The sequence below is a fragment of the Ostrinia nubilalis genome, chromosome 21 (genome assembly GCF_963855985.1).
Source record: "Ostrinia nubilalis chromosome 21, ilOstNubi1.1, whole genome shotgun sequence".
Lineage (NCBI taxonomy): Eukaryota > Metazoa > Arthropoda > Insecta > Lepidoptera > Crambidae > Ostrinia > Ostrinia nubilalis.
Window position 1 is genome coordinate 2,152,605 of NC_087108.1, and position 25,543 is coordinate 2,178,147.

General features: G+C 42.4%; 3 protein-coding genes across 3 annotated transcripts in view; 1 reads left to right on the plus strand and 2 right to left on the minus strand.

The window, feature by feature from the left end:
• Positions 1-12,449: 12,449 nt before the first annotated feature.
• Positions 12,450-16,192, minus strand: LOC135082425 (uncharacterized). The gene is made up of 4 exons (XM_063977219.1): positions 16,121-16,192; positions 14,192-14,440; positions 12,819-12,946; positions 12,450-12,702 (listed from the first exon to the last, which is right to left on the minus strand). Exons 1-4 carry the CDS (start codon positions 16,190-16,192, stop codon positions 12,450-12,452), a joined length of 702 nt encoding a protein of 233 aa, XP_063833289.1.
• A 488-nt stretch (positions 16,193-16,680) lies between these two features.
• The window catches only part of LOC135082426 (uncharacterized), a 33,257-nt gene continuing 24,394 nt past the window's right edge, over positions 16,681-25,543 (minus strand). The window contains exons 12-16 of the mRNA XM_063977220.1: positions 19,850-19,955; positions 19,189-19,325; positions 18,265-18,414; positions 17,291-17,404; positions 16,681-16,791 (exon numbers count right to left, since the gene is read on the minus strand). Of these exons, the coding sequence (XP_063833290.1) occupies positions 16,681-16,791; positions 17,291-17,404; positions 18,265-18,414; positions 19,189-19,325; positions 19,850-19,955 (618 nt within the window). The remainder of the gene's footprint in view (positions 16,792-17,290; positions 17,405-18,264; positions 18,415-19,188; positions 19,326-19,849; positions 19,956-25,543) is intronic.
• Positions 22,014-23,295, plus strand: LOC135081959 (retinol dehydrogenase 14-like). Its single transcript, XM_063976707.1, has one exon. It carries the CDS (start codon positions 22,094-22,096, stop codon positions 23,024-23,026), a length of 933 nt encoding a protein of 310 aa, XP_063832777.1. The 5' UTR covers positions 22,014-22,093; the 3' UTR covers positions 23,027-23,295.

Genomic DNA, 25,543 nt, shown 5'->3' on the forward strand with positions numbered 1-25,543 from the left:
TTTTTTTTTTCATTTTCTATCATCATGGTTTTAATTTGTTATTTCAATCGATTTTGTGTAACATTCACATAAAAATATGGGTTGGAGTATACAGAGTAAATTTTTCAAGAGTGGTTGCCCGAATTCGACACGTAAAATACTGAAAAGGTCTTTGGAGCAGATTTAGAATAATTTAAAATAAATAATTGAAAAATTCACCCTGTATACAGGCCATAGCAAATAAAACACTTGACTGTTGTGTTCAAAACACATTTTTTATCATTTTTTATTGAAAAATATCCGCCGGCACAGGTGTGCGTGCCGCCAACAATACAGTAAAACAAAATGCCGTTCGTTTGGCACAAACCGGCGCGTGCGCCGCCAAACTGATTGCCCTCAAGCTGATGCGGCAAGCGTTATCTCCAATTTACAAGAATTAGGCTTCACATGTTCTCTATAAAAACCATTTACATTACAGTTATACCACATTCCGCATACAAATCCTTCAGTCTTTGCTCATACCGGGCGCGGGGGCGTGTGGGTACCGCGGCCCGCGCCCGGTTCACAGTTACTGTTGGTAACAACTACCCGCGAGGGTCAACACACATAAGGCATTTAGAGAATCATTATTCTAACCGTATAGAATATTCTTTACATTGCCCGATGACAATAAATTAAAGTGCCCATATAGGTACGGATGAATCAAGCTGCTCGAATTTGTTAGACCTATCTACGACACGCATCGCGTCTCCACGCAGCTCGGACGCGGTAGAAAGATTTCGAAACAATACAAAGGTTCGTGTAAAATTTCAAGGCACAAAGTTTTCTTCGCCGCTCGCGCGCGAAGCTTTGCTTTGGACATTTCAATCGATTTGAATTTGTTGAGCTTCCGTGCCCGTTGAATGAATCGTTTCACATTTTTGGTACGTCGTCTATGCTACAAATGCGATGTGCGTAAGCAGGGATATATACAAGATACATATAGTACACAGTGGGGGCGTTGCTCAGGCAACCCCTGTGGTGGGTCGATACATACCGAATCACTACACCGTCAACACGGTGGTTTCTTATAAAAAAGTTTATCCACAACCGTATTACAAACCGGTCAAAGGAACTCTCATTCGAAAACACTTACAATACTCCTCATACGTAAATTACCATTTAAGAAAATGATACAAAAAGAGGCCATAGGTCACTAGGTTTGTGACATCTTTAAATTATATCGATATATAATATTTCATCTTTTACATATATGGCGCTCAACAAGGAACATTGCGCTCATAAAATTTTACTCTTTACTTTCTACATAGCAACAAACACAAACGCAGTGAACGCACACGCGGTAATAAAATTTAAAAACAAAAGAGAAAATAAAACAATAATAATAATAATATAGTCGGAGCGGCGGAACGCGGCCGTCGCGTCGCTCCTCAAGGCCCTTCCCATTTTTTTGTGATTTTTTAGAATGTTAACGTTTTCAAATAGAAAATCTTTATACATCACAAATGATACACGAATAGAAGCTTGGGAAAGGACGCCATTTTCCCCTCAATATATAAATCGTATTTACATTATATACATCTATCCTTACATTTCCATGGACTTAGTTAGCAAAGATATAAATAATCACGGTATGTCGTCACATACACTAATTTTATACGAACGTTTCGATCGGTATTTTTTTATTATTTTGTAAATATGTCTATTGTATATTATAGTCGTTTATCCTAAACAATCTTGTTTCTGCAGTAAATATACTATTGGGTTGTGTTTAATAGTAACATTTTAATAATTAACGTTCGTATTCACAGTTTGATGTTATAACTATTCATAAAATTATTCAAAGCATCGATATCGATAACTATTGCCGGGGCGGCACTAGCCTTACTCTAGCTAAAATGCAGAACCGGTCGGCAGTGCGGCGTACTGCCGAATGAGCAATGTCGGGCGTCGCGCGTAGTCTTGTGGTCGGATCCAGAGAGAACGGAGAAAGGAAAAGTGACCATAGATTTACGGTATCTCTCATGGATTCGCCACGGGATTGTCGACTTTATCCCGGACTAAAACGTCGACTAATCGACTGGTATACAAGAAGGGCGGGTCCAATGAACATAGGTGGGTTAGGAATTGGTACATTTCATTGACGAAGTATAGTTTCGTTGATTTTGTCAATTTGCACCGGTAACATACAGGGTGCAACAAAATCGCATGCATTTCTTTATAGGTTTCAACATTCTGTACTTAACGCCAGGAATGGGTTAGTAGGTAGTTTAAATTGCTTTTTATATCTGCGATGGAATGAGAGTGAATTTTCTAACGAGTACAGTATATTATTCCTGTTTAAAGAAATGCATATAATTTTGATAAACCCTGTAAACGTGTGTACAAGAAAATAGAGCGCCTTAAAACCACGTAACCAGATGCAATTTTTTGTGTGAGATATTGGAATTAGGTGAAAATATGATTAGACTTTTATGTTCTTGAGTTGAGAGGGTGTTCTAAAACAAGAGTCCTAACATTACTGTGACCGATTTGAATCTATTGAAATCACTGTTCTAAGAAACTTCATTATCTTTTGGGTCTAAGAAGTTGCCTTATGTAGGACAAGTGAGTTAAGTTTATCAAGTAATTCTATCACCATAAGTGGTGGCGATTCGTCTGATGACGTAGTTTCAAGAGCTACATTTTCTCGAACACCCTATCATTTGTGTTTAAGATGTGACCTTGAGGACAAGTGAGTTAAGTTTATCAAGTGATTCTATCAAGATAAGTGGTGGCGTTTCTTTTGATGACGTAGTTTCTCGAGCTACTTTTTCTCGTACACCCTGTATAATAGGAATGTAGGACCCGCCCCGTGGTCACTGTCCACGTTTGGCGCGACCCAGGGAGCACCGCGCGGAGGTCATGGACTGAGCCCCCCTTGATGCACACGTTGGGGCATAGACATATAACAATAGTATAACACCTTCGTGGTAGCGAATAGCTTGAATAATAAAGAATAATGTAGTCTAAAGCCTGGTCCGTGAGCACGTAGAATCCCGTCCAATGACCCCAAGCTGCCCATTCTTGTCGCTCGCACATAATTATGTTGCTGTCGCGCTCGCACACTCACTGCGGGCGCGCGTCGCACAGTCGCGACAGCAATATAATTACGCGCGAGCGATAAGGATGGGTAGCTTGGGGTCATTGGACGGGATTCTACGTGCTCACGGACCAGGCTTTACTTATACGGAAAGTGGCACGAAATTGGGCTGTTTTTATGCAGAAAAAGACAAGTATTTGACCACAATCCCACCTGATAATATAAGTGAGTTGCAATATAAGATGCTACATTGAACGTCGTAAGAAAACGCAGCCTAGTTTTACAGTAAACGTGACACGAAACCGTACTGATATTTTTTTACGCAGAATAAGGCAGATATTTGACCACAATCTATGCTCACACCTGATGTTAAGTGAGCCAGTCTAGGGTACAAACTTGCACAGAAAATGCCTGTTCACTCTCGCCTTGAAGAGGCCAATAATGATGATGACCAAAGACGTTACTCAATGATGTGTCTATGGATGGTACAGAGATGTTATCTGTGCACTGCACCTGCCTAAGTAGTAGGTACTCTTTTGTTCCTCACGGAACAGATTTATTTCAAGTCTAGGTTGAAAATGTTATACTATTATTATTTCGCTATGGTTATGGTGATGGTTGGACGTACCCGATTGAATTTGAACATATTGATGTATTATGTGTGATGTCTATGTACAGTTAACGCACACGATTTACCATTCAATCGTTGGACTTTCCAAAAATAAGTGTAATTACAAAAAATTGTTATCTAGAATAATAGCTTTTAATGTAGGACATCTTGAGTCCTACCTAAATCTAAATTTAATGATAATTTTAATATGACTAATATGAGAAAAGATAACACGGGTACGTCCAAAAAGTCGCTTTTCGAGCGTAGACGTGTGATATAGTAAATATATGACATACTTAGTGTTACTTTAGTTTTGTCGAAACTTACTCTACGTTTCCGCGCTTATTTATTTATATTTTATATCATAAACCTACCTAAGGAGGCGAAACGAACGGGAAATGTTGTGCAGAAACTAAGAAAATAATAACTATTTAGAATTTGAAGCAGAAATCGAACGTTCTATTGGGCTGCGACGTAGAGCGACAGATTTTTGAAAAAATAAACAAACTGTTTTTTCCAAAGATTAATTATTCACACATTCCCACTTGCTTAAATATTTTACACGAGTATTTCCCACTTGCTGAGCCCTGTAATCAGTGGTTTGGTTTAGTTACCACTAGGCCACTTTATGGTATTTACATTTAATTTTGTCTGTCCCGTTTTCAAATCATTTTCAAATCATTTCGAGTAATCTGGACCATTTATCAACAGTTAATATTTATGTTTTTACCTTTGTTTCAAAGTCTGAAAGGATCTGTCAGAGTGCGTCCGCAGCCCTAGCTACCTAACCTATCAATTTATTGTCAATGCTACTTGCGCCCGCGTCGCTAGATGGCGCTAGTGTAACATTAAGGCAGTGTTAAGGCTCGGTTACACTCTGTCACTTCGCATCACACACATTCGCTCAAGGGACCTATGTCAGACGCATTTGTTGATTGACACTGTGACATCAACTTGATTTATAATTAAATAGCAAATACTAATACAACTCAAGCTTTATAACTCTTCCAAGAGTTCGGATGCGAAGCAAATATGTATTTTGAAATTTAAATTATTTTCAAAATTATATCTGAATGATCTGTCATTAATATTATGTTTGGTTTTCAAGTCTACAATCAATTTTACTATTGTATGTATTAAATAGATATTTACGAATTCGAATTGATGCGGTGCGAATTGACAAAGTATACACGCCTTGAAGTTAAATCGCGTCGCGTTATAGACATACAGTTTACAAGACCACTCGCGTGCTGGTTGGAGTTTATGATATCGCTGTACTAACATTATAATCACACCATAGCTTGAAGGAAACTAGCTTCAATTGACAAGGTGGTATTTTCCACAAAATTCTATTCAATCTGTCTCTTTCATCATCATTATCATCATCAATCAGGTCATTGGGTTTCCACTGTAGGAGGAGCACGACCCTCTCAAACTTACCAGAGGCAAATGGAGGATTTTGACTACACTCCCCACGATGACCGGACGGGTCTTTTGACTAAAAAATAATTTTAATAGTAGAGATAGCTAAGATCGACTTTCAAGTTATTTTTAAAAAAGTATCTTTCGTAGATTATTTTTTAGATACTTACACCTGCTTTGTTTGCTCTCTTCTTACTAATAATTCTTCTTCTTGTCGTGTCGACAACAAACCTACACAGTGTCAGCCCAAAACTGCTACAAGAGTATCGTAATCAGTAGCTTTCATTAAATCTTCCTGCGTGCAGTTGATTGGGCAACAGGCCACGACATTATATATCATATTAGTACTTAGAAATCACAAACTCAAATCAGCCGTAGTGGACAGTCATGTTAGACACTTGTTGACCTATCAGTTGTCGCGACGAGACTATACGAACATTCCTACACTGGAAGATACTTACACTAACATCGGAACATAATTCCAGCGATACACGAACATAAATACGTAAATAAAATTAAAGTCCACAGATAGATAGCGTTGCGCGAAATCAAAGCGCTTCGGCCGATTGTACCTGTCAAAAATGTGTACAATAATGACCTTTATACGTTTCATTTTTAGTACTAAAATTACTTTTGTGATGCATCTTAAATACGCGCCGGGGATTTCGTGTAAATACAATATGATGGTTAACATGGGATGGGCTTTTGTTTATAGTATTTTCCCATGCCCCACGTGTATAGCAGCCTTAACAATGAAACGTTAACACTCGCGCGTCATCAAATACGTTGGCGAAATGTTGACAGGTACAATCGACAGTCTCAGTGTATAATTGACACTCAAAATCAGACCAGCAGTCGCGCACTCACACAGGATTCCACATACGACTAACATAGAACTAAATAAATACGATTCAGGCGGCCGTTTCTCAGAAACGACGCGTCCAAACAAAGTAAAAGCCTATTAAAATTGTTAGAAATTTGGCTTCGGTCCTACATATAAACGTATATAGAATATTGCTCAGTTATCAAGGCGAAAATCGAACGTATTAACAATACGGAAAAGTCCGAGAACCAAATCCCTTACAATGTTGTGAAGGGAATTTATCTACCTATGCGGCCTTCGGCGCCCGCGAGCCCTATACTAGACATAATACGTACAATCGTATTGACCTGGATATAACCCGCCGTGCTAAGCAAACCGTATGCTTTGCGATTATCAAATTATGTACATTGGTATTCGATGTTCTGATCATAATGCAGTGTGTCGATATGTGATGATTGGATCGATTTTTTACGAGTATAAAATGATCGACACACTGCAAGTTGAATGGGCTACCCCCCTAAAATCACAACACGCAGTGTCGTTAGAATATTGATTTGTACACGTGTATTTCGAAGTCAAATCGAGGATAATATGATAGAGAGTAAATTTTGTTTTTATGTCGGTGACGCTACGAAAGTTGTGTCGATAAAAATGTCGATATAGGCATTTATTTATTTCTCTCAATTAGAATTTCAAAAACAATTTCAAAATTCTTACTGTGATGGATAAGTGAGATTACATTGTTGTTTTTTAGAATGACGATAGTATTTGTAATGGTGCTATAAGTATTAGTGGGATATCCTCAGCTGGTGATTAGGTTTGTCGCAAATTTTATCGACACATCCAGTAGTGACCACCTACATCGATATCGGCACGAACCATTCTCACAACACTATGATATGGTTCCACTTTACAACTAACGGTTAATCTGTAAGCTCTTGTGAATTGTCAACGTATTATTTGACGTAAATGTTCCAATACCAGAAAATCTGATAGATTACAATGAAAAATAATTAATTGACACCAGTAGTCAGCGTCAAATAGTTCGCGACACCCAAAGTGACCAAGAGTTGCCAATACAACCTTATTCCAACTGTAACAAAGACGTGTTGCGAGCTTTTTGTGTACTTTGGGTGTCACCAACTATTTGACGCTGCTGTACAAATGACATTGACTTTTAGTGAACTGTCAAAATGTTGTGTTATATAGATTTGTTTACAATTGTAATGGTAAATCAGTTTTTAAATATAATTTTAAACGTGTGCATGGATGGGATTTAGAAATGAATGGTGTCAATTATGGTATAGAACCCAAGGCCCTGGCCAGTTTATAATAATGTAAATTTGTTTTTGAATCTCTATTGGTTGAATTTAACAAAAGATGTTCTGGCAGTAGAACACTTACGTTTACATACCGAGCTTTGTTTTCATATTATTGTTTTAAACTTACAATACAAAAGTACATAATACAATAAAATACACGGAAAGAACTAGCTTCTAATGAATACATATTATTATATTGATTGCGTGAAAGAGACGCAGCATGAGTTTGGCGCTGTCTCGTTCACACACAAGGTAAATATCATACAATCATATCCCTATCAAATTACACCGTCGATTCACATCGAAAGGAGGTCGTAATGCAATTGCTTAATGGTTCAATGGTTGGACATTATCATAAGTGAAAATGCTACTTGCTTCACTCATTGACTTCGAAGTTTATATAAAAAGTTACGATTATTGCTATAATACAATCCTTCAAACAGTGTCCAAATTGTGATATTTCACACATTTAAGGCGAATCCAGATATTCTCTTTTCACATACAAATCTTCCTCGCTAGTTCCCTTTTAAATGCATCCCCCTTTAAAGTTGCTTGTATACTCAGCACAAAATTTAGTTGGGAGTCAGATATAAATCAAATACGCATGTACATATGACGCTGACTGTATATGACTACTGAACCAATCTGAGTCAATTGGCTCGTCATTTCTACACGACACTGGCCAGCAGTATGGTGTAGAAAACTAAATAATCATTAATATTTTTTTTTTATAAATTTACGAATTTCCTTTACCAAAAATCTAGTATATTTCTTTCCCCGCTCTCCCTTACTTCATACTATAAAACTATCTTATATCGACATACAAAATTATTAAAATCACACATCGTTCATTCACGAATCACGATTCACCACAGTATCTCAGTCAATGTTGTTCGCTTCAAATGTCAAAACGCCAGCCATTGATCTGTGTCATAAACTTGTCACTGTCAAATATAACTTTAGGGAGTTGTAATAGAGTTTATATTTAAAAGTCAGATTTGTTAATACTTTGATTTAAACCAGCACATCAATTTATCACTGCATGACGAATTTCCTCAATCGATTTTGAGGTTTATACTAAAGGCATAAATATCAAAATCCGTTGAGGGAATTTGTCATTTAAGTATTTATTGGTCTGCTGAATGACCATAATATTACAAACTAATAGATTCCCACTAATATACAGCTCATTCACCTCCGGTTTTTCGAATGCCAATCGAATTGGTGACGTCAAATGTCACGACAGCTGCTGCTTTTGACAGATATCGGTCAAGAGGAGCAGTTATCGTGATACTTGTGATATCAAGTCGATCGACATTCCAGATACCGTTGGATGATGTTTTATACAGATTTGTCAAAAATTGCCGCAGTGTAATTATTAATAGATCACACGCCATTTTTCGCATAGTTCGTTTCTCTATTGGGACGTCAAACGGGCTGTTAAAATGACAAACGTCTGACTTATGACAATCATCTCGTTATAAACTTGACAGCCGTGATCAGCGTCTTCGTTATGTATGTTTATAAATTGATAACTCGACGTGCAATCTTCAACAAAACAAGTCATCTTTAGAGTCATAACCGTTTGCACTTTCAGACGTTTGCGTTTTCATCAGTTATAACGAAATCTAACGCATTGCGGCAATTTAGTGACAAATACTTATAATCTGTGACATTATCAGTATAGATACTATTAAATAAGCTGCAGAATCGTGGACGAGTCTCTTTTGTCTGTATACTGCAACACCGAGAGACCGCACCCACGATGATTCTCAAATATACACCTAATTCCCATTAGACAAGGTGCACAACGACTTACGTTATAATATTTACATGTCCACCGAGTCTAGTGGATATCACTTTATTGGAGTACACGCTTACATTATGTTCGTATGACTAGCCTAAGTAATAATTAGTGGAACAGTGACGCTATAGATAACTTCCACTGTTCGAAACCTAGCATGATATATGCTATATCGAATTTACATCTAGTTCGATTAGACAAGTGGCAATAACTATGCAATTTACAGGTCCACCAAAATTAGTGGATATCACATTAAAGGATTACACTTAACAGCGATTTTACAACACAGACCAAGTTGGAAATGTCCATTAAACAAATTGCATGACGACCTTTATAATTTACATCTCCACCAATCGTAGCGGATTATATTTGTTCCCCACTGTTCAGCAGTTGATATCGCACTGGATGACGCAGCTGTCCACTATTTTTCGGTAGCTATTACTTCAGGATTATACAATAGCGCACCAACTGGATATCGTGCAAGAAATCGCACTCGATGACGCAGTTATCCACCGTTTTCAGTGGCTGTTACTTTAGAATTACAAAACAAGAGGATATCGCACAGGATTACTCAATAGTCCACCATTATTCAGTGGCTATCCTTACAAATACATAATAGCGCATCAAGTGGATATTTGGACACCACACTGGATTGCTTAATTGTCCACCAATTCCAGTTACTATCAGTAAAATTATACAATCGCCAAGTTGATTAATTTTCCATTGTGTAACTGTAGGGATAGCCACTGAAAAGGCTATTCTTACAGTTACACAATAGCGCACCCAGTGGATATCTTAGCTATCCATCTATTTCCAGTGGCTATCCCTACAATTACACAATAGGGCATCTAGTGGATATTTTAGCTATCCATCTTTTTCCAGTATTACATAATAGCACACCCAGTGGATATCTCAAATCTCATCCAGTGGATATCTTATTTGCGCATCAAGTGGATACCTCAATTATCTCACCCAATAGCTACTAAAATTACACAAGAGCGCACCCAGTGGCTATCTAAAATTATCTGTGACTACTAAAATTACACAAGAGCGCACCCAGTTGATATCTCAATTGCGCATCAAGTGGATACCTAAGTGGTCCACCATATTCAGTGGCTACTAAAATTACAAGCGCGCCTAGTGAATTTTTCTGTGGCTACTAAAAGTACACAATAGCTCCCAAGTGGATACCTTATTTGCGCATCAAGTGGATACCTAAGTAATTGTCCACCATTTTCAGTGGCTACTAAAATGACACAACAGCACACCCAGTGGACATCTCAATTTTTCTGTGGCTACTAAAATTACAGTGGATATCCCAATTTTTCTGTGGCTACTAAAAGTACACAATAGCTCCCAAATGAATATCTTATTTGCGCATCAAGTGGATACCTTAGCAATCCACTATTATCAGTGGCTATTAAAGTGACAACAAGTGGATATCTTATTTGCGCATCAAGTGGATATCTCAATTGAGCATCAAGTGGATATCTCAATTGCGCACCCAGTGGCTACCAAACTATCGAACGAGTGGGTCCCATAACCTAACTAACCTAGGCAGCGGCGGCTTAGCACGGCGGTCGCGTGTGGGCCCGCGGCTGTGGAAGCGCGCGGGGCGGCAGGCCGCGTTACGGGTGGCCGTGCACGCCGGGCGTCGTCGACCCCCCGGAGGAACCGTGGCCTGGCGGGAGGAGGACCTGCTGCGGGAGAAAAGGAGAGTTAAATCCATAGCGATATTTATTTCACTCAACAAAATGTAATAGGGATGTTTCCTGGGTCAAAAAGCAAGAGTTTTAATTTGTCCGTCAGTTAACTTATCAAAAAATACTCTACACGTATTTTTCACTTTTTCAAAGTAATGAAAATTTAAAGAGATAAAGCGCGCCAAAGTTCAAAAGAAGAGGCCCGTGACGTCAATGAGTGCTTAAAAGTGCCACACTATATAGCCTATTGTATGTGTATTGATTCAATTGTAAGTGTATTATTGGTTGAAGTGTATTTGATTAGACTGTACCATCGCCAACAGTGTTAACTATCCATTGCCTGTCATGTCGTCTCGTTCTATCGCAAAGAATCACCATTTGATGAGAGCGAGAGCAAAAACGGAAATGGATAGTTTACAATGTGGCCGTGTGTACCTGTGTGATTAATCTAATATTGTTATAAGCTGCAACATATCCGCTCCGTGATGAAAAAATTACTAACCAGTGTTTCTCAATGTGTGAATGTATTTTCTGTTTTGACAAATAAAAGTCTTAAGCCGCAAATCATTTTTTTCAGTACTTAGGCTCTTAGGCGAATTGGACCTTATAACTAGCACCATAAGGCTCACAGTCGCTTATCTGGTGGTGGTGGTGCGAGCCTGGACCTAATCTTTAGCCGCCGGAAGGCTCATAGTCGCGTATTTGCAGCAAGTGGTGGTGATGACGCAAACCTGGACCTTATCACCAGCGCTGCAAGGTCCACAGTCGCGTATCTACAGCGGGTGGTGGTAGTGGTGCGAGCCTGGACCTTATTCCAGCGCTACAAGGCCCACAGTACCTGCAGCGGGTGGTGGTACGAGCATGGACCTTACCACAAGCGCCACAAGGCTCACAGTCGCGTATTTCCAGTGGGTGGTGGTGATGATGCAAACCTGGACCATATCGCTAACACCGCAAGGCTCACAGTCGCGTATTTCCAGTGGGTGGTGGTGATGATGCAAACCTGGACCTTATCACTAGCGCCGCAAGGCTCACAGTTGCGTATCTGCAGCGGGTGGTGGTGCGAGCCTAGGTCTAATCTTTAGCTCCGGAAGGCTCATAGTCGCTTATTGGTGTGAGCCTAGACCTATTCCGAGCGCCGTAAGGCTCATAGTCGCGTATCTGCAGCGGGTGGTGGTGGTGGTGGAGCCTGGACCTTATCCCGAGCGCCACAAGGCTCACAGTACCTGCAGCGGGTGCGGGTGGTGCGGCGGGCTGGCGGTGGGCGGCGCGTGGTTGAGGTAGGCCACGTGGTGGTGGTGGTGGTGGAGCCTGGACCTTATCCCGAGCGCCACAAGGCTCACAGTACCTGCAGCGGGTGCGGGTGGTGCGGCGGGCTGGCGGTGGGCGGCGCGTGGTTGAGGTAGGCCACGTGGTGGTGGTGGTGGTGGAGCCTGGACCTTATCCCGAGCGCCACAAGGCTCACAGTACCTGCAGCGGGTGCGGGTGGTGCGGCGGGCTGGCGGTGGGCGGCGCGTGGTTGAGGTAGGCCACGTGGTGGTGGTGGTGGTGGAGCCTGGACCTTATCCCGAGCGCCACAAGGCTCACAGTACCTGCAGCGGGTGCGGGTGGTGCGGCGGGCTGGCGGTGGGCGGCGCGTGGTTGAGGTAGGCCACGTGGTGGTGGTGGTGGTGGAGCCTGGACCTTATCCCGGCGCCACAAGGGTCACAATACCTGCAGCGGGTGCGGGTGGTGCGGCGGGCTGGCGGTGGGCGGCGCGTGGTTGAGGTAGGCCACGTGGTGGTGGTGGTGGTGGAGCCTGGACCTTATCCCGAGCGCCACAAGGCTCACAGTACCTGCAGCGGGTGCGGGTGGTGCGGCGGGCTGGCGGTGGGCGGCGCGTGGTTGAGGTAGGCCACGTGGTGGTGGTGGTGGTGGAGCCTGGACCTTATCCCGAGCGCCACAAGGCTCACAGTACCTGCAGCGGGTGCGGGTGGTGCGGCGGGCTGGCGGTGGGCGGCGCGTGGTTGAGGTAGGCCACGTGGTGGTGGTGGTGGTGGAGCCTGGACCTTATCCCGGCGCCACAAGGCTCACAGTACCTGCAGCGGGTGCGGGTGGTGCGGCGGGCTGGCGGTGGGCGGCGCGTGGTTGAGGTAGGCCACGTGGTGGTGGTGGTGGTGGTGCGAGCCGGCAGCGCCCGGGCCCATCAGCGGACACAGCACCTGATACATGGACTGCCTTTTCAATCGTTTGCTCTTTTTGTTTACTGAACGCTCGGAGGCGATACATTTCTTATGAGTAACAGCTGGCAATATAATTACACAAAATATTCATTTATTGCTTAGTTTACTTAAGACCACTACTACTAGATTTGCTAAATATTTCCAGATTCCGCAGCTTTATCGAACAATAGCGAGTCGAGTAGTATATCTCTTGTTAATAGAAACAACATGAATATATTTTATTTCCCCACAAGCTCAAAATCTATGCACTTTTTGTTTGTCTATGATCACTTCCTAATGATATGACGTCAGTCGGAATCGAGCTTTATAGGACAAAACAATGCAATTGAATCTAAGATTTTAAACTTTATCCATTTTGAATGTGCTGAACAAACGGCTTGAGCGTGCTCATCTTCTCAAGCAGGTATGATATTTTATTAGAAGACTAGCTTTCCGCCCGCGGCTTCGCGCGCGTGGACTACATTATCTACATATTTTACAGAACCCTATTTTTTTCCAATATAAAATTTAGCATATGTTACTCGTGGATAATGTAGCTTTCAAATGGTGAAAGAATTTTTAAAAACGGTCCAGTAGTTTTTGAGCCTATTCATTACAACCAAACAAACAAACAAAGTTTTCCTCTTTATAATATTAGTGAAGATAAGCACGTTCAAGCTGTAATTTTCAAGAAACTGGGTCTCAATCCAAAAAAAAGTCAATATTTATCAAAATCAAAATTGTCTTTATTTGTTTAGACTAATTAAATTAGTACTTGCAAATCGTCAAATGCTCTTAAGGAGCCTATACATGTCTCATTCTTTTTTTGCCCTACCAGCGCTTCGAGACAAACATTTGGCAAGTGCTGAGAAGCGCCGCAACAAAAATATAAAAAAGTAGGAAGTTACAATACATTCAGAAGCAAGTTACTTACCACGCGCTCCCGTTGATAGAAGGTGGCCTTTAAGACACCCATCTAGCACGAAACCGCGTGGCAGTTTTCAATATATTTATTTAGTGCCGTGCTAATTTCTAGGTTAATTGTTGCGTTTATGTCAGGTATATCTTTCCTTGACATCATTTCGTTATCAAAAAAATGAAGACAATTTTATTGTTAATCGTGAAAAATGAAAATGAAAATATTTATTGCCAGAATCAAACAATACAATAACTAAAAGACAGACCTCCACACTAGGCATTGCCTGTCCTGTGGAGGAGAAATCGTACATTCAGCAAGGTTGATACCTGGAAAGGCGGCTGCTGGTAATGATGGTGCGGATGGTGCGGCGCATGGTGCGGATGGTGCGCGTGCTGCGGATGCGGCGTGTGCGCCGGCGACGGCGGCGGATACAGCGCGGGAGACGCGGCCGCGGCCGGCGACGGCGCCGGGGGCGGGGCGTAGCCCACGCCGGCCACGCCCACTTCGCCGCCGCCCACGCCAGAGCCGACCCCGCCCACGCCGCCGCCGTGGTACATCCGCACCTGGTGGGGGAACTGTTGGTGAGAGCTGAGTTTTTGTTTCTTGAACAGTCGGCGTCAAGTGACCAAAAAGTCGACAACACAACTTTATTCCAATGAGGGCTATCGTTTTTATACTTAACAGTTGGCACCCCTGGCGATTGACAGGACCTCACTCTACAGTGACGCCATCTTGATGAGTGCAAATGCGATAGTCCTCCTACCACTTTAGCGCTCACCAGTTGGTGCAACTGTCTTCGCGACTAGCAAGTGACAGGACCTTACTCTACAGTGACGCTAACTGGTGAGCGCTAAAACGATAGCCCTCATTGTAACAGAGACGTGTTGCGAACTTTTTGGCTACTTTGGGTGTCACGAACCACACTGGTCATCACAAAAATCGGCCCACCTACGTTTTACAGGAAAACTCGTTTCGACTGACACAATCATGGTGCCCAACAATATTGGTGTTTATTGAAAATCCAATAAATATCCTCAAAGAAAAACACATTTCATTCCTTAATAAACGATTAACATATACAATAAATGTGACTTGAAAAAAGACCTCACTCAGGGCTCACCTCTGGGATCAATTAGTCCAATTTTTATGGTTAAAAAGTGATTGTCGCGGGAGAGTCGATTTTTGTGATGACCAGTGTAGTTCGGGACAGATAAAATGACCAAAAAGTTGACAACACATCTTTATTGCAAAGTTGGCACCCCTGGCGATTGACAGGACCTTACTCTACAGTGGCGCCATCTTGATGAGTGCAAATGCGATAGTCCTCCTACCACTTTAGCGCTCACCAGTTGGTGCCACTGTCTTCGCAGTGGCGCTAACTGGTGAACGCTAAAACGATAACCCTTATTGTTACAAAGACGTGTTGCGTACTTTTTGGCTACTTTGGGTGTCACGGACTATTTGACGCTGACTGTAAGATGATGAACACATTGAATTGATAAATGTAATGACCAAGATCTCCATCTTCGTAGAATGAGGGCTCGTTGGCACTTATGGCCGTGCTTATGGCTAGCGAGCTGAAGTGGCAATGGGCAGGGCACATAGTACGCAGAACTGACGGCCGATGGGGCAGCAAGGTTCTGGAATGGAGGCCGCGTACCGGAAAACGCAGCGTGGGACGTCTACCCACAAGGTGGACCGACGACATCGTAAAGGTAGCAGGATGGCACTGAACGCAAGCCACAATCAATCGACCAACATGTAAATCATTTGAGGGAGAAATGATAATGATGAGTTACCATGTGCTGATACTGCAGAGGCCGACGTTTTCATCTGGAAAGCTGTGGTATTGGGGGCAAACAACACGAATGAGGTACTGGAGCGGCTACTATCACTTGCAAGTCTGTAAGGGGGCCACTCATCATGTGCTGGTACTCCAAAGGCCGACGTTTTCATCTGGAAGGCTGTGGTATTGGGGGCACTCCACGCACCATGGCCCAATCAGAAGGATAACTAAAGCCCGGTTTGCGAGCACGTAGAATTTTGTCCAATGACCCCAAGCTACCCATCCTTATCGCTCGCGCGCAATTATATTGCTGTCGCGACTGTGCGACGGGCGCCCGCAGTGAGTGTGCGAGCACGACAGCAACATAATTACGCGCGAGCGCTAAGGATGGGTAGCTTGGGGTCATTGGACAAGATTCTACGTGCTCGGCGACCAGACTACAGGTCCGTCTTGCTATGGGTTCACTCACCATGTGCTGGTACTGCAGCGGCTGCGGGTGCGGCGCGGAGTGCGGGTGCGAGGATGGGTAACTTGGGGTCATTGAACGAAATTCTATCTGCTCGGCGACTGGACTTCAGCAGGAAGGCGCTGGACGCAGGCCGCTAAAGCCTGGTCTGTGAGCACGTAGAATTTTGTCCAATGACCCCAAGCTACCCATCCTTATTGCCCGCGCGTAATTATGTTGCTATTGCGCTCGCACACTCACTGCTGGTGCCAGTTGCACAGTCGCGACAGCAATATAATTACGCGCGAGCGATAAGGATGGGTAGTTAGGGGTCATTGGACAAAATTCTACGTGCTCACGGACCAAGCTTTACCAACGGGGCAACATTGAACATTGGGCAGCAGTGGACGTCCTACGGCTGAGATGATGATGATGATGATGACTCACCATGTGCTGGTACTGCAGCGGCTGCGGGTGCGGCGCGGAGTGCGGGTGCGAGCGCAACAGCAACATAATTACGCGCGAGCGCTAAGGATGGGTAGCTTGGGGTCATTGGACACAATTCTTCGTGCTCGGCGACCAGACTACAGGTCCGTCTTGCTATGGGGACTCACCATGTGCTGGTACTGCAGCGGCTGCGGGTGCGGCGCGGAGTGCGGGTGCGAGGATGGGTAACTTGGGGTCTGTTCTACAGGCTACGGGAGTCTTTCCTATAGCCCTGGATGTCCTGTATGACTAATCATGCGCTGATACTGCGGAGGTTGCCGTTTTCATCTGGAAGGCGGTGGTATTGGGGGCACACACCCCGTATGAGGTACTGGAGCGGCTACTATCACTTGTAAGTCTGTAAGGGAGCCACTCATCATGTGCTGGTACTCCAGAGGCCGAAGTTTTCATCTGGAAGGCTGTGGTATTGGGGGCACTCCATGCACCATGGCCCAATCAGAAGGATAACTAAAGCCCGTTCTGCGAGCATGTAGAATTTTGTCCAATGACCCCAAGCTACCCATTCTTATCGCTCGCGCGCAATTATATTGCTGTCGCGACTGTGCGACGAGCGCCCGCAGTGAGTGTGCGAGCACGACAGCAACATAATTACGCGCGAGCGCTAAGGATGGGTAGCTTGGGGTCATTGGACAAGATTGTACGTGCTCGGCGACCAGACTACAGGTCCGTCTTGCTATGGGGACTCACCATGTGCTGGTACTGCAGCGGCTGCGGGTGCGGCGCGGAGTGCGGGTGCGAGTACGGCATGAAGGGCTGCATGGGCGCCGGCGCCAGCAGCGGCTGCCCCGTCGCCGCCGCCACCTGCACGCCTGATCCCACGCCCACTGGTGGGACTCACCAAGTACTGGTACTGCAGCGGCTCTTTGTTCTTTAGAGGCTATACACTAAAACTTCGAGAGTCTGTCCTACAGGCTCCGAGAGTCTGTCCTACAGGCTCCGAGAGTCTGTCCTACAGGCTCCGAGAGTCTGTTCTACAGGCTCCGAGAGTCTATCCTATAGCTCTGGATGTCCTGTATCACTTATCATGCGCTGATACTGCGGAGGTCGCCGTTTTCATCTGGAAGGCGGTGGTATTGGGGGCACACACCCCGTATGAGGTACTGGAGCGGCTACTATCACTTGTAAGTCTGTAAGGGAGCCACTCATCATGTGCTGGTACTCCAGAGGCCGAAGTTTTCATCTGGAAGGCTGTGGTATTGGGGGCACTCCATGCACCATGACCCAATCAGAAGGATAACAAAAGCCCGTTCTGTGAGCACGTAGAATTTTGTCCTATGACCCCAAGCTACCCATCCCTATCGCTCGCGCGTAATTATATTGCCGTCGCGACTGTGCGACGGGCGCCCGCAGTGAGTTTGCGAGCAGTGAGGTAGCTTGGGGTCATTGGACAAGATTCTACGTGCTAGGCGACCAGACTACAGGTCCGTCTTGCTATGGGTTCGCTCACCATGTGCTGGTACTGCAGCGGCTGCGGGTGCGGCGCGGAGTGCGGGTGCGAGGATGGGTAGCTTGGGGTCATTGAACGAAATTCTATCTGCCCGGCGACTGGACTTTAGCAGGAAGGCGCTGGACGCAGGCCGCTACCAACGGGGCAACATTGAACATTGGGCAGCAGTGGACGTCCTACGGCTGAGATGATGATGATGATGATGATGACTCACCATGTGCTGGTACTGCAGCGGCTGCGGGTGCGGCGCCGAGTGCGGGTGCGAGTACGGCATGAAGGGCTGCATGGGCGCCGGCGCCAGCAGCGGCTGCCCCGTCGCCGCCGCCACCTGCACGCCCGACCCCACGCCCACTGCTGGGAGAGGCTGTGGGCCACTCACCAAGTACTACTGGTACTGCAGCGGCTCTTTGTTCTTTAGAGGCTATACACTAAAACTCCGAGAGTCTGTCCTACAGGCTCCGAGAGTCTGTCATACAGGCTCCGAGAGTCTGTTCTACAGGCTCCGAGAGTCTGTTCTGCAGGCTCCGGGAGTCTTTCCTATAGCCCTGGATGTCCTGTATTACTTATCATGCGCTGATACTGCGGAGGTCGCCGTTTCCATCTGGAAGGCTGTGGTATTGGGGGCACACACAATATATGGTATATGGAGGTACTGGAGCTGCTACTATCACCTGAAAGTCTATGGTATGGGAGCACTCCATGCACCATGGCCCAATCAGAAGGATAACTAAAGCCCGTTCTGCGAGCATGTAGAATTTTGTCCAATGACCCCAAGCTACCCATTCTTATCGCTCGCGCGCAATTATATTGCTGTCGCGACTGTGCGACGGGCGCCCGCAGTGAATGTGCGAGGATGATGGGTAGCTTGGGGTCATTGGACATAATTCTACGTGCTCGGCGACCAGACTACAGGTCCGTCTTGCTATGGGGACTCACCATGTGCTGGTACTGCAGCGGCTGCGGGTGCGAGGATGGGTAGCTTGGGGTCATTAAACAAAATTCTATCTGCTCCGCGACTGGACTTCAGCAGGAAGGCGCTGGACGCAGGCCGCTACCAACGGGGCAACATTGAACATTGGGCAGCAGTGGACGTCCTACAGCTGAGATGATGATGATGATGATGATGATGATGACTCACCATGTGCTGGTACTGCAGCGGCTGCGGGTGCGGCGCGGAGTGCGGGTGCGAGTACGGCATGAAGGGCTGCATGGGCGCCGGCGCCAGCAGCGGCTGCCCCGTCGCCGCCGCCACCTGCACGCCTGATCCCACGCCCACTGGTGGGGTAGAAGACACAAACATTAAGACGTTGAGTGGGTGTTTGACAACATTTACCAATAAATAAACATCACCATCACGTCATTTAGTCCCCACTTCTACAGAACCTCTAATTTTGCATGGGTAGTGGAGGATTTCCCACTCTAACCAGACGGGTTGAGAAAATTATCAAAATATCAATCCTCAACTTCTTTAAGGGCTGATTTTTCTATCGTCGGATAACTTTTAACTGAAGAATAAGTTTGGCACATTGATAGTTTCAGTATGGGAAATATGCCAAAATGACAAGTTTATTCTGACGATTGAAAAATCAGCCCTTACTCATCAATATTCATTTTAAAAACTCAGATTTTAAAAAGTAAGTAAAAAGAACTAGCAAACATTTTTTGATTTATCGCGAAAAAAGTTGCGTATCCTCACTAATCATCCGATGTATCCTTAGTTACCTGTTATTTTAGTTTTGCTAATAAAAATTTTTTCACTATGTATTTTGGAACATAAACAAAATAAAACAATAGCTCACCTTTCCTGAAGTTCCTCTGCGGCTGTGTGGGGATGGGGGCGTGTTGCCCCGCGCCCCCCGCTACCCCGGCTACGCCTGCGCCGCCGCCCATCGCGGCTCCATACAACTGTTGGGCCAAACCGAACCAAATTACAACATTGTTATTATAACTGGGACATAAACTCCTCCTTTTTTGCAAGTCGGTTTAATACGGCAGATATCACATCAAACGGAAGAAAACATTGCTTTGTTATGGTGCGTCCACACTGGGCGAACGGGCTCGCGCGGCGCGCTGGGAGCAGTGAGCAAGATGTTGAGTTTGCCGCGCGAGCCCGTTCGCCCAGTCTGAACGCACCATTATACGAATGGGGAGAAATTAAGTGGTAAAAGGTATGTAATTTGATCCAGATAAATAACACCATGTCTGTTTAAAATGTAACGAATTAATGACAATAAAATGTGTGGGTAAGCGCATAACTCAACAACGCCTGGACCAATTAACCAATTCTTTTTTTTAATTGTTCGTTGAAGTCCAAGGATGGTTTTTACGGCGAGATAAATTCGAATAATTTCCGGGAAAACCCTAAAACAGCCCTTTTTTCACGCAAGCGAAGCCGCGGGCTTAAAGCTACTAGTTTAGAGTAGAAATCTAGAATCGTCGTCGTAAAAGTATGGAGCTTAATTTCATTTGTTAAGATACTGGAACTAGAAAACTCAGGTTTGCTTTTGTTTTTGTGCAGGTCGTTTAAATTCTCTCGCATATTTTCATCATCCAATGGTTTTGTCGGCTTCTATTTTATGAGGAATCGGCCGATACCAGCTACCTACCTGATGTACTCATATTTGTTCATACTGTTTATCAACCCGGTTAAACTATCGGCCGACGAAAACTACAGACTTTTCGCAGATTTATTCTTATTTAATAGACGAAAATAAACAAATAATTCGATTACGCGCATTTTTATCATTTCAATGGTATGTAATTGATAACATTATTTAGGTAAATGTTTTTTGCAGCATTGACGAACGCTATATCAAATTATGTAATCGTTTTAGAGATATTAGTGTCCATCCCGGAGTTTTATAGTACCAATGAGATTTACGCAGTATTTTAGCCAATAGACAATTTGACACCATTCCCCAATAATTCGAAATCATAACTTTTCTAAAAAGACACTTCATTCTGGTCTTAAAAACTTAATTAATTTTAAATTACCTGTAAATTACGATTTTTAGTCGCATTGTAATTTTAAAAAGTAGTTTATTTGAGCTGACAAAATAGTGACGTCACTTGCTTGTAGTGTCATACAAAATCTATGGGAGGGTTTCGTTTTGACAGTTTTAAAAAGTACGTCAATTGATTGGTGGTGTCAACACTTCTATTACGAACCTCATGAAGTACATACTTGGCTAAAATAATTACAAGTAACAAAGTATCAATTTACAAGTAGGTACAGATTCAAATAAACACAGGAAAATTTTTAATTCTTCTTAATAAGATCTTACAAAGTACTCCAGTAATCTTTGTAGACAGGTCTTTAGGTCGGTCGCACACCTGCCACAATCTGCCTGGGCCAGTAGTTAATGTGTCACTGCTGTTACAATCAAGAAGTTAAGTGTCTGACCCGGTGTTATCACTGCTGATATGAGAATTAATTACAAAAATGTCCTATTGTTCTTTAAATTCTGCTACAACAACGCAAAAACCTTTTTTTATACTATTTTGCAAGTTATTATTTTTGATTAAGCTGGTTTTTTTGAGATTTATTTATCATTTGAAAAACAAAGTACCTACATGATATTATAACGATAACCTTTAAAAACCACTAGGGTTTTTAGGTGTTTTTACAGACTGACTAGGATAGGTATGTTACAAATGTTTTTGATTGATTAGATTACAATAAAAATACAGCTCTTAGTAACAAAAAAGTTATAGAAAAGAAACAGCCATGAGCATGACTCTTTCTCAGTTTAAAACAATAATTTTAACTGAACTAACACAGTTTGTTGTTAAAATTATCTTTGGAATTAATTTATCTAGTTCTACAGTCCAATATTAAAGAATTGTTTCAATGAACATATTTTATCACTTGATGCAAGATTAGGGCATCATTACACGCGGATCTAGGATTATTAAATTACGTTATAATCGGTCACCAACTGCCGCTCGTTGATTACGAACGAGCTATCTATCGCCAGTTGTGTATTAACTTAGCTACGTTTTAGACGTGATTACATAATTCGCTGATTCTTATTCCGAGAAACATGTGGCTGTTCTGGGTTTTGGTGACTTTAGTGTTGATAAAGTTTCTGAATAAGTTATCTAACGGAAAATGTTACGCTGATACTGTGATGACGGGGAAAGTAGTTATAGTGACTGGTGCGAATAGTGGCATAGGATATGCCACGGCTTTGGAGCTGGCCAGGCGAGGAGCTGAGGTGATTCTGGGATGCCGAGACGATAAGAAAGGTCAAGAAGCTGTTGATTCTATCATAAAAGCGACTAAGAACAAAAAAGTGAAGTACATCTATTTGGATTTGAGCTCTTTTAAATCTATTAGAAATTTCGTGGAAGAGTTTAAAAGAATGGAAGCGAAATTGGACGTTTTGATAAACAACGCTGGCGCCAGCGGTATGGGGTTGAAGAAGACTGAGGATGGTATTATCCGGGATATGCAAGTCAACCATTTTGGGCCTTTTCTACTGACTGTGCTTCTCACTCCGATTCTGGTGAAATCCGCACCGAGTCGAGTGATAATTGTGTCGTCCATGCTTCACAAGTTTGGCACTATCCAGGACATGAATGAGGAGGGTCGCCACGGATGGTTCCAGAATTACTGCAACAGCAAACTGTGCAATGTGTTGTTCAGTAACGAGTTGGCGAAGCGTCTGGAAGGTACAGGGGTGGTCGTGAACAGTGTCCATCCAGGGCAAGTGAACACGAGCCTTTATAGGTCGACCTTGTTGGACAAAATACGGAGTTTGGTGCTGTATACGTTCTTTAAAAGTCCGGAGGAAGGCGCACAGACGTCTTTATACCTAGCAGTGTCGGATGACTGCGATCAGGTGACAGGGAGGTACTTTGCTGATTGCTCAGAGAGTTCTATGTCTTGGAAGGCAGAAGACAGAGGGTTGGCTTCGGAGCTTTGGTACATGTCAGAGATATTGGTGAAGTTAAGACCTGAAGAGAAGATCTGAGATACCAAGAAACTGTTGTTGTTATTTTATTTGTAAATTATTGTTCTTGCATTTGAACTTGCTTAATAACTTCCTATGTTAATTTATATTAGTGATACCGAAAAAATACCCCACTTATCAAAACTGTTTACTAGTTTTTTTTGCAATCAAAACTTACATTCCAGTACATTAGGTATAAAACCAGAACTGTGAGGAAACTTATCAGGGAATGTTTATGATTTCAATACGTAAGGTCATCTATCATGTTCCTAACATGACTAATTAACGCACTTTAGTTGTTTCACTTTAAAGTTATCTGAGATAAGAAATGTCAGTTTATAGCCTGACCAGGAACATAAAAACCCTGGCATAGAGGCGCTTCAATTGCATTTGATAGTGCAACACTGAGTACAGTCGTACATGTGTTAAATTAATAGGCTAAATTTATGTATCAGGATTCAGGATTACGGGCTAATTTGATATTTTCATAAATTAACGAAAAATATTATTAAAGGTAACCTGGTTTAAATAAATTAAATGAAACCATCAATCGAGCTAGTAGGATTTATTTTATTATTCATCAATAATCAAATTCAGAACTTGAATATTCAACTGCAATGTCTGCTCATGAACGCTTCAAACTCGGTACTTCTTTCCCAATTCCATAAAATTCAAAACTTAGAAAGTGACAAAAAACTTTAAAATAGGTAGTTGAAACAGACTACAGCTAATTTTCATAGTGGACTGTACTAAAAAAACATGTCAGTCAATTTGACAACCTTTGTCGGAAACATTATTCAATGAAAATATTGTCCGAACCCTTAGTATTTCTCTTCGACAAATACATTAACACATCGTGAACCACTTTTCTTTCACCACTATAAAAATATTTTAGCAATTTAATTCACAAAATCAATTGCAAACATTTAAAATAAAGTTTGTTTACACTTTGACAACAATAGACTGACATGCAAGGTGACATGTTAATGAAGTTTTCAGTTACTGTTGCCATTAAAAGAAATTAGTACCATTAGTTTTCCGCAACATGGCGAGGGCTTTTATGTTCCTGGTCAGGCTATACATAAAATACTTTTTTGTATTTGTTAGTCACTAAACCAAGTCAATGTATTTAAGCTCCATACATTTCAATGAAATTTTGTAATGAAATAAATTTCATTGAAAATAGATTCTATAATATAAAAATGAATCGCAAAAATGTGTTGGTAAGCGTATAACTCAACAACATCTGGACCAATTTTACCAATTCTTTTTTTAAAGTCCAAGGATGATTTTTATGCCGAGAAAAACCCTAAAAACAGCCCTTTTTTTCACGCGGATGAAGCCGCGGGCGGAAAGCTAGTTAGTAATAAAAGAATATTCAGTTGGCTCACCCGAAGATGTAAACGCCAATCTCTATTCTATTCAAGATAATAAAATGATTCTTTAAATATGCGATTTTTAAACAGACATGGTGTTCCCTAAAGGTCTTCATTTGTTCGTCTGGACTCTTAATAATAATTAGATTTATAATAAGCACTGCAAAACAACATATTAGCATGAAAAGAAAAAACACTGCAAACAAACACATCATTAGTAAAAACATATTTCATTATGCTGGTTACTTAAACCGTTTGTAGGAAGAAAAATAATAATTATTATTACAGATATATTTTAGATACCACCTTAGCATTCATAAAAATATAACTTCGTTGTAGCTAAAGGTCTTTTATTTCATATAGTTTTATTAGTGCAAGTTATTATTTGAAAATTAGGTTTGAAATATAAAACGATATCAAATATACAATGGAAGACCGTGTTTCCTTGAGTTTCAATATCATATCTAGCGTGAATCTACTTTTTAAACTCATGCGAGTTTTATAAAAGTTTTTTTTTATGAATGAGATGATGGATTTGAACCTAACAAGATACAAAACATAGATTTTTAAATAAGTACGACATAATAGACTTATTTTACATATCATCCACTACATCGATCTATTGTAATCGATCCATACAGTAATCAATAAGACTGCATTCACACTGATAGAAAATAAATAAGAAGCTATAATAGTCTTAAAGTGGTATTCGCTGCCGCTGTGGGTAGCGAAAAATATCGCGTTTTAGCGATTATGTGCTAACTTTTGATACCATGTGCAATATCTAGAATTTTATAGCGACAGCGAATATCGTAGTTAATTTCTTATGACATTGATACAACAAATCTGTGCTAGCTAGACAGTCATCTATGGTGTAAAGGTATGTCCACACTGCTTGGTATTGTCGCACTCCCAGTAGATGTGAATAAACCCTTACAAATCACATTCAGGAAGGGGTGTAGTAAGTAGCAATGGACATGTAAATACAGCCTTTTACAATAATCAAAATAATATAAATAAACACATCGCTTCGGGAAGTTAATGTAGACAAATTATAAAATGGTACTAGACATAGCATGTTTGTGTAAATATTTGCTATTAAAATAAATCTAAAAATGTATTTCTACTTTTAATAGCCACTAAACTTTTAAAATGATCATTT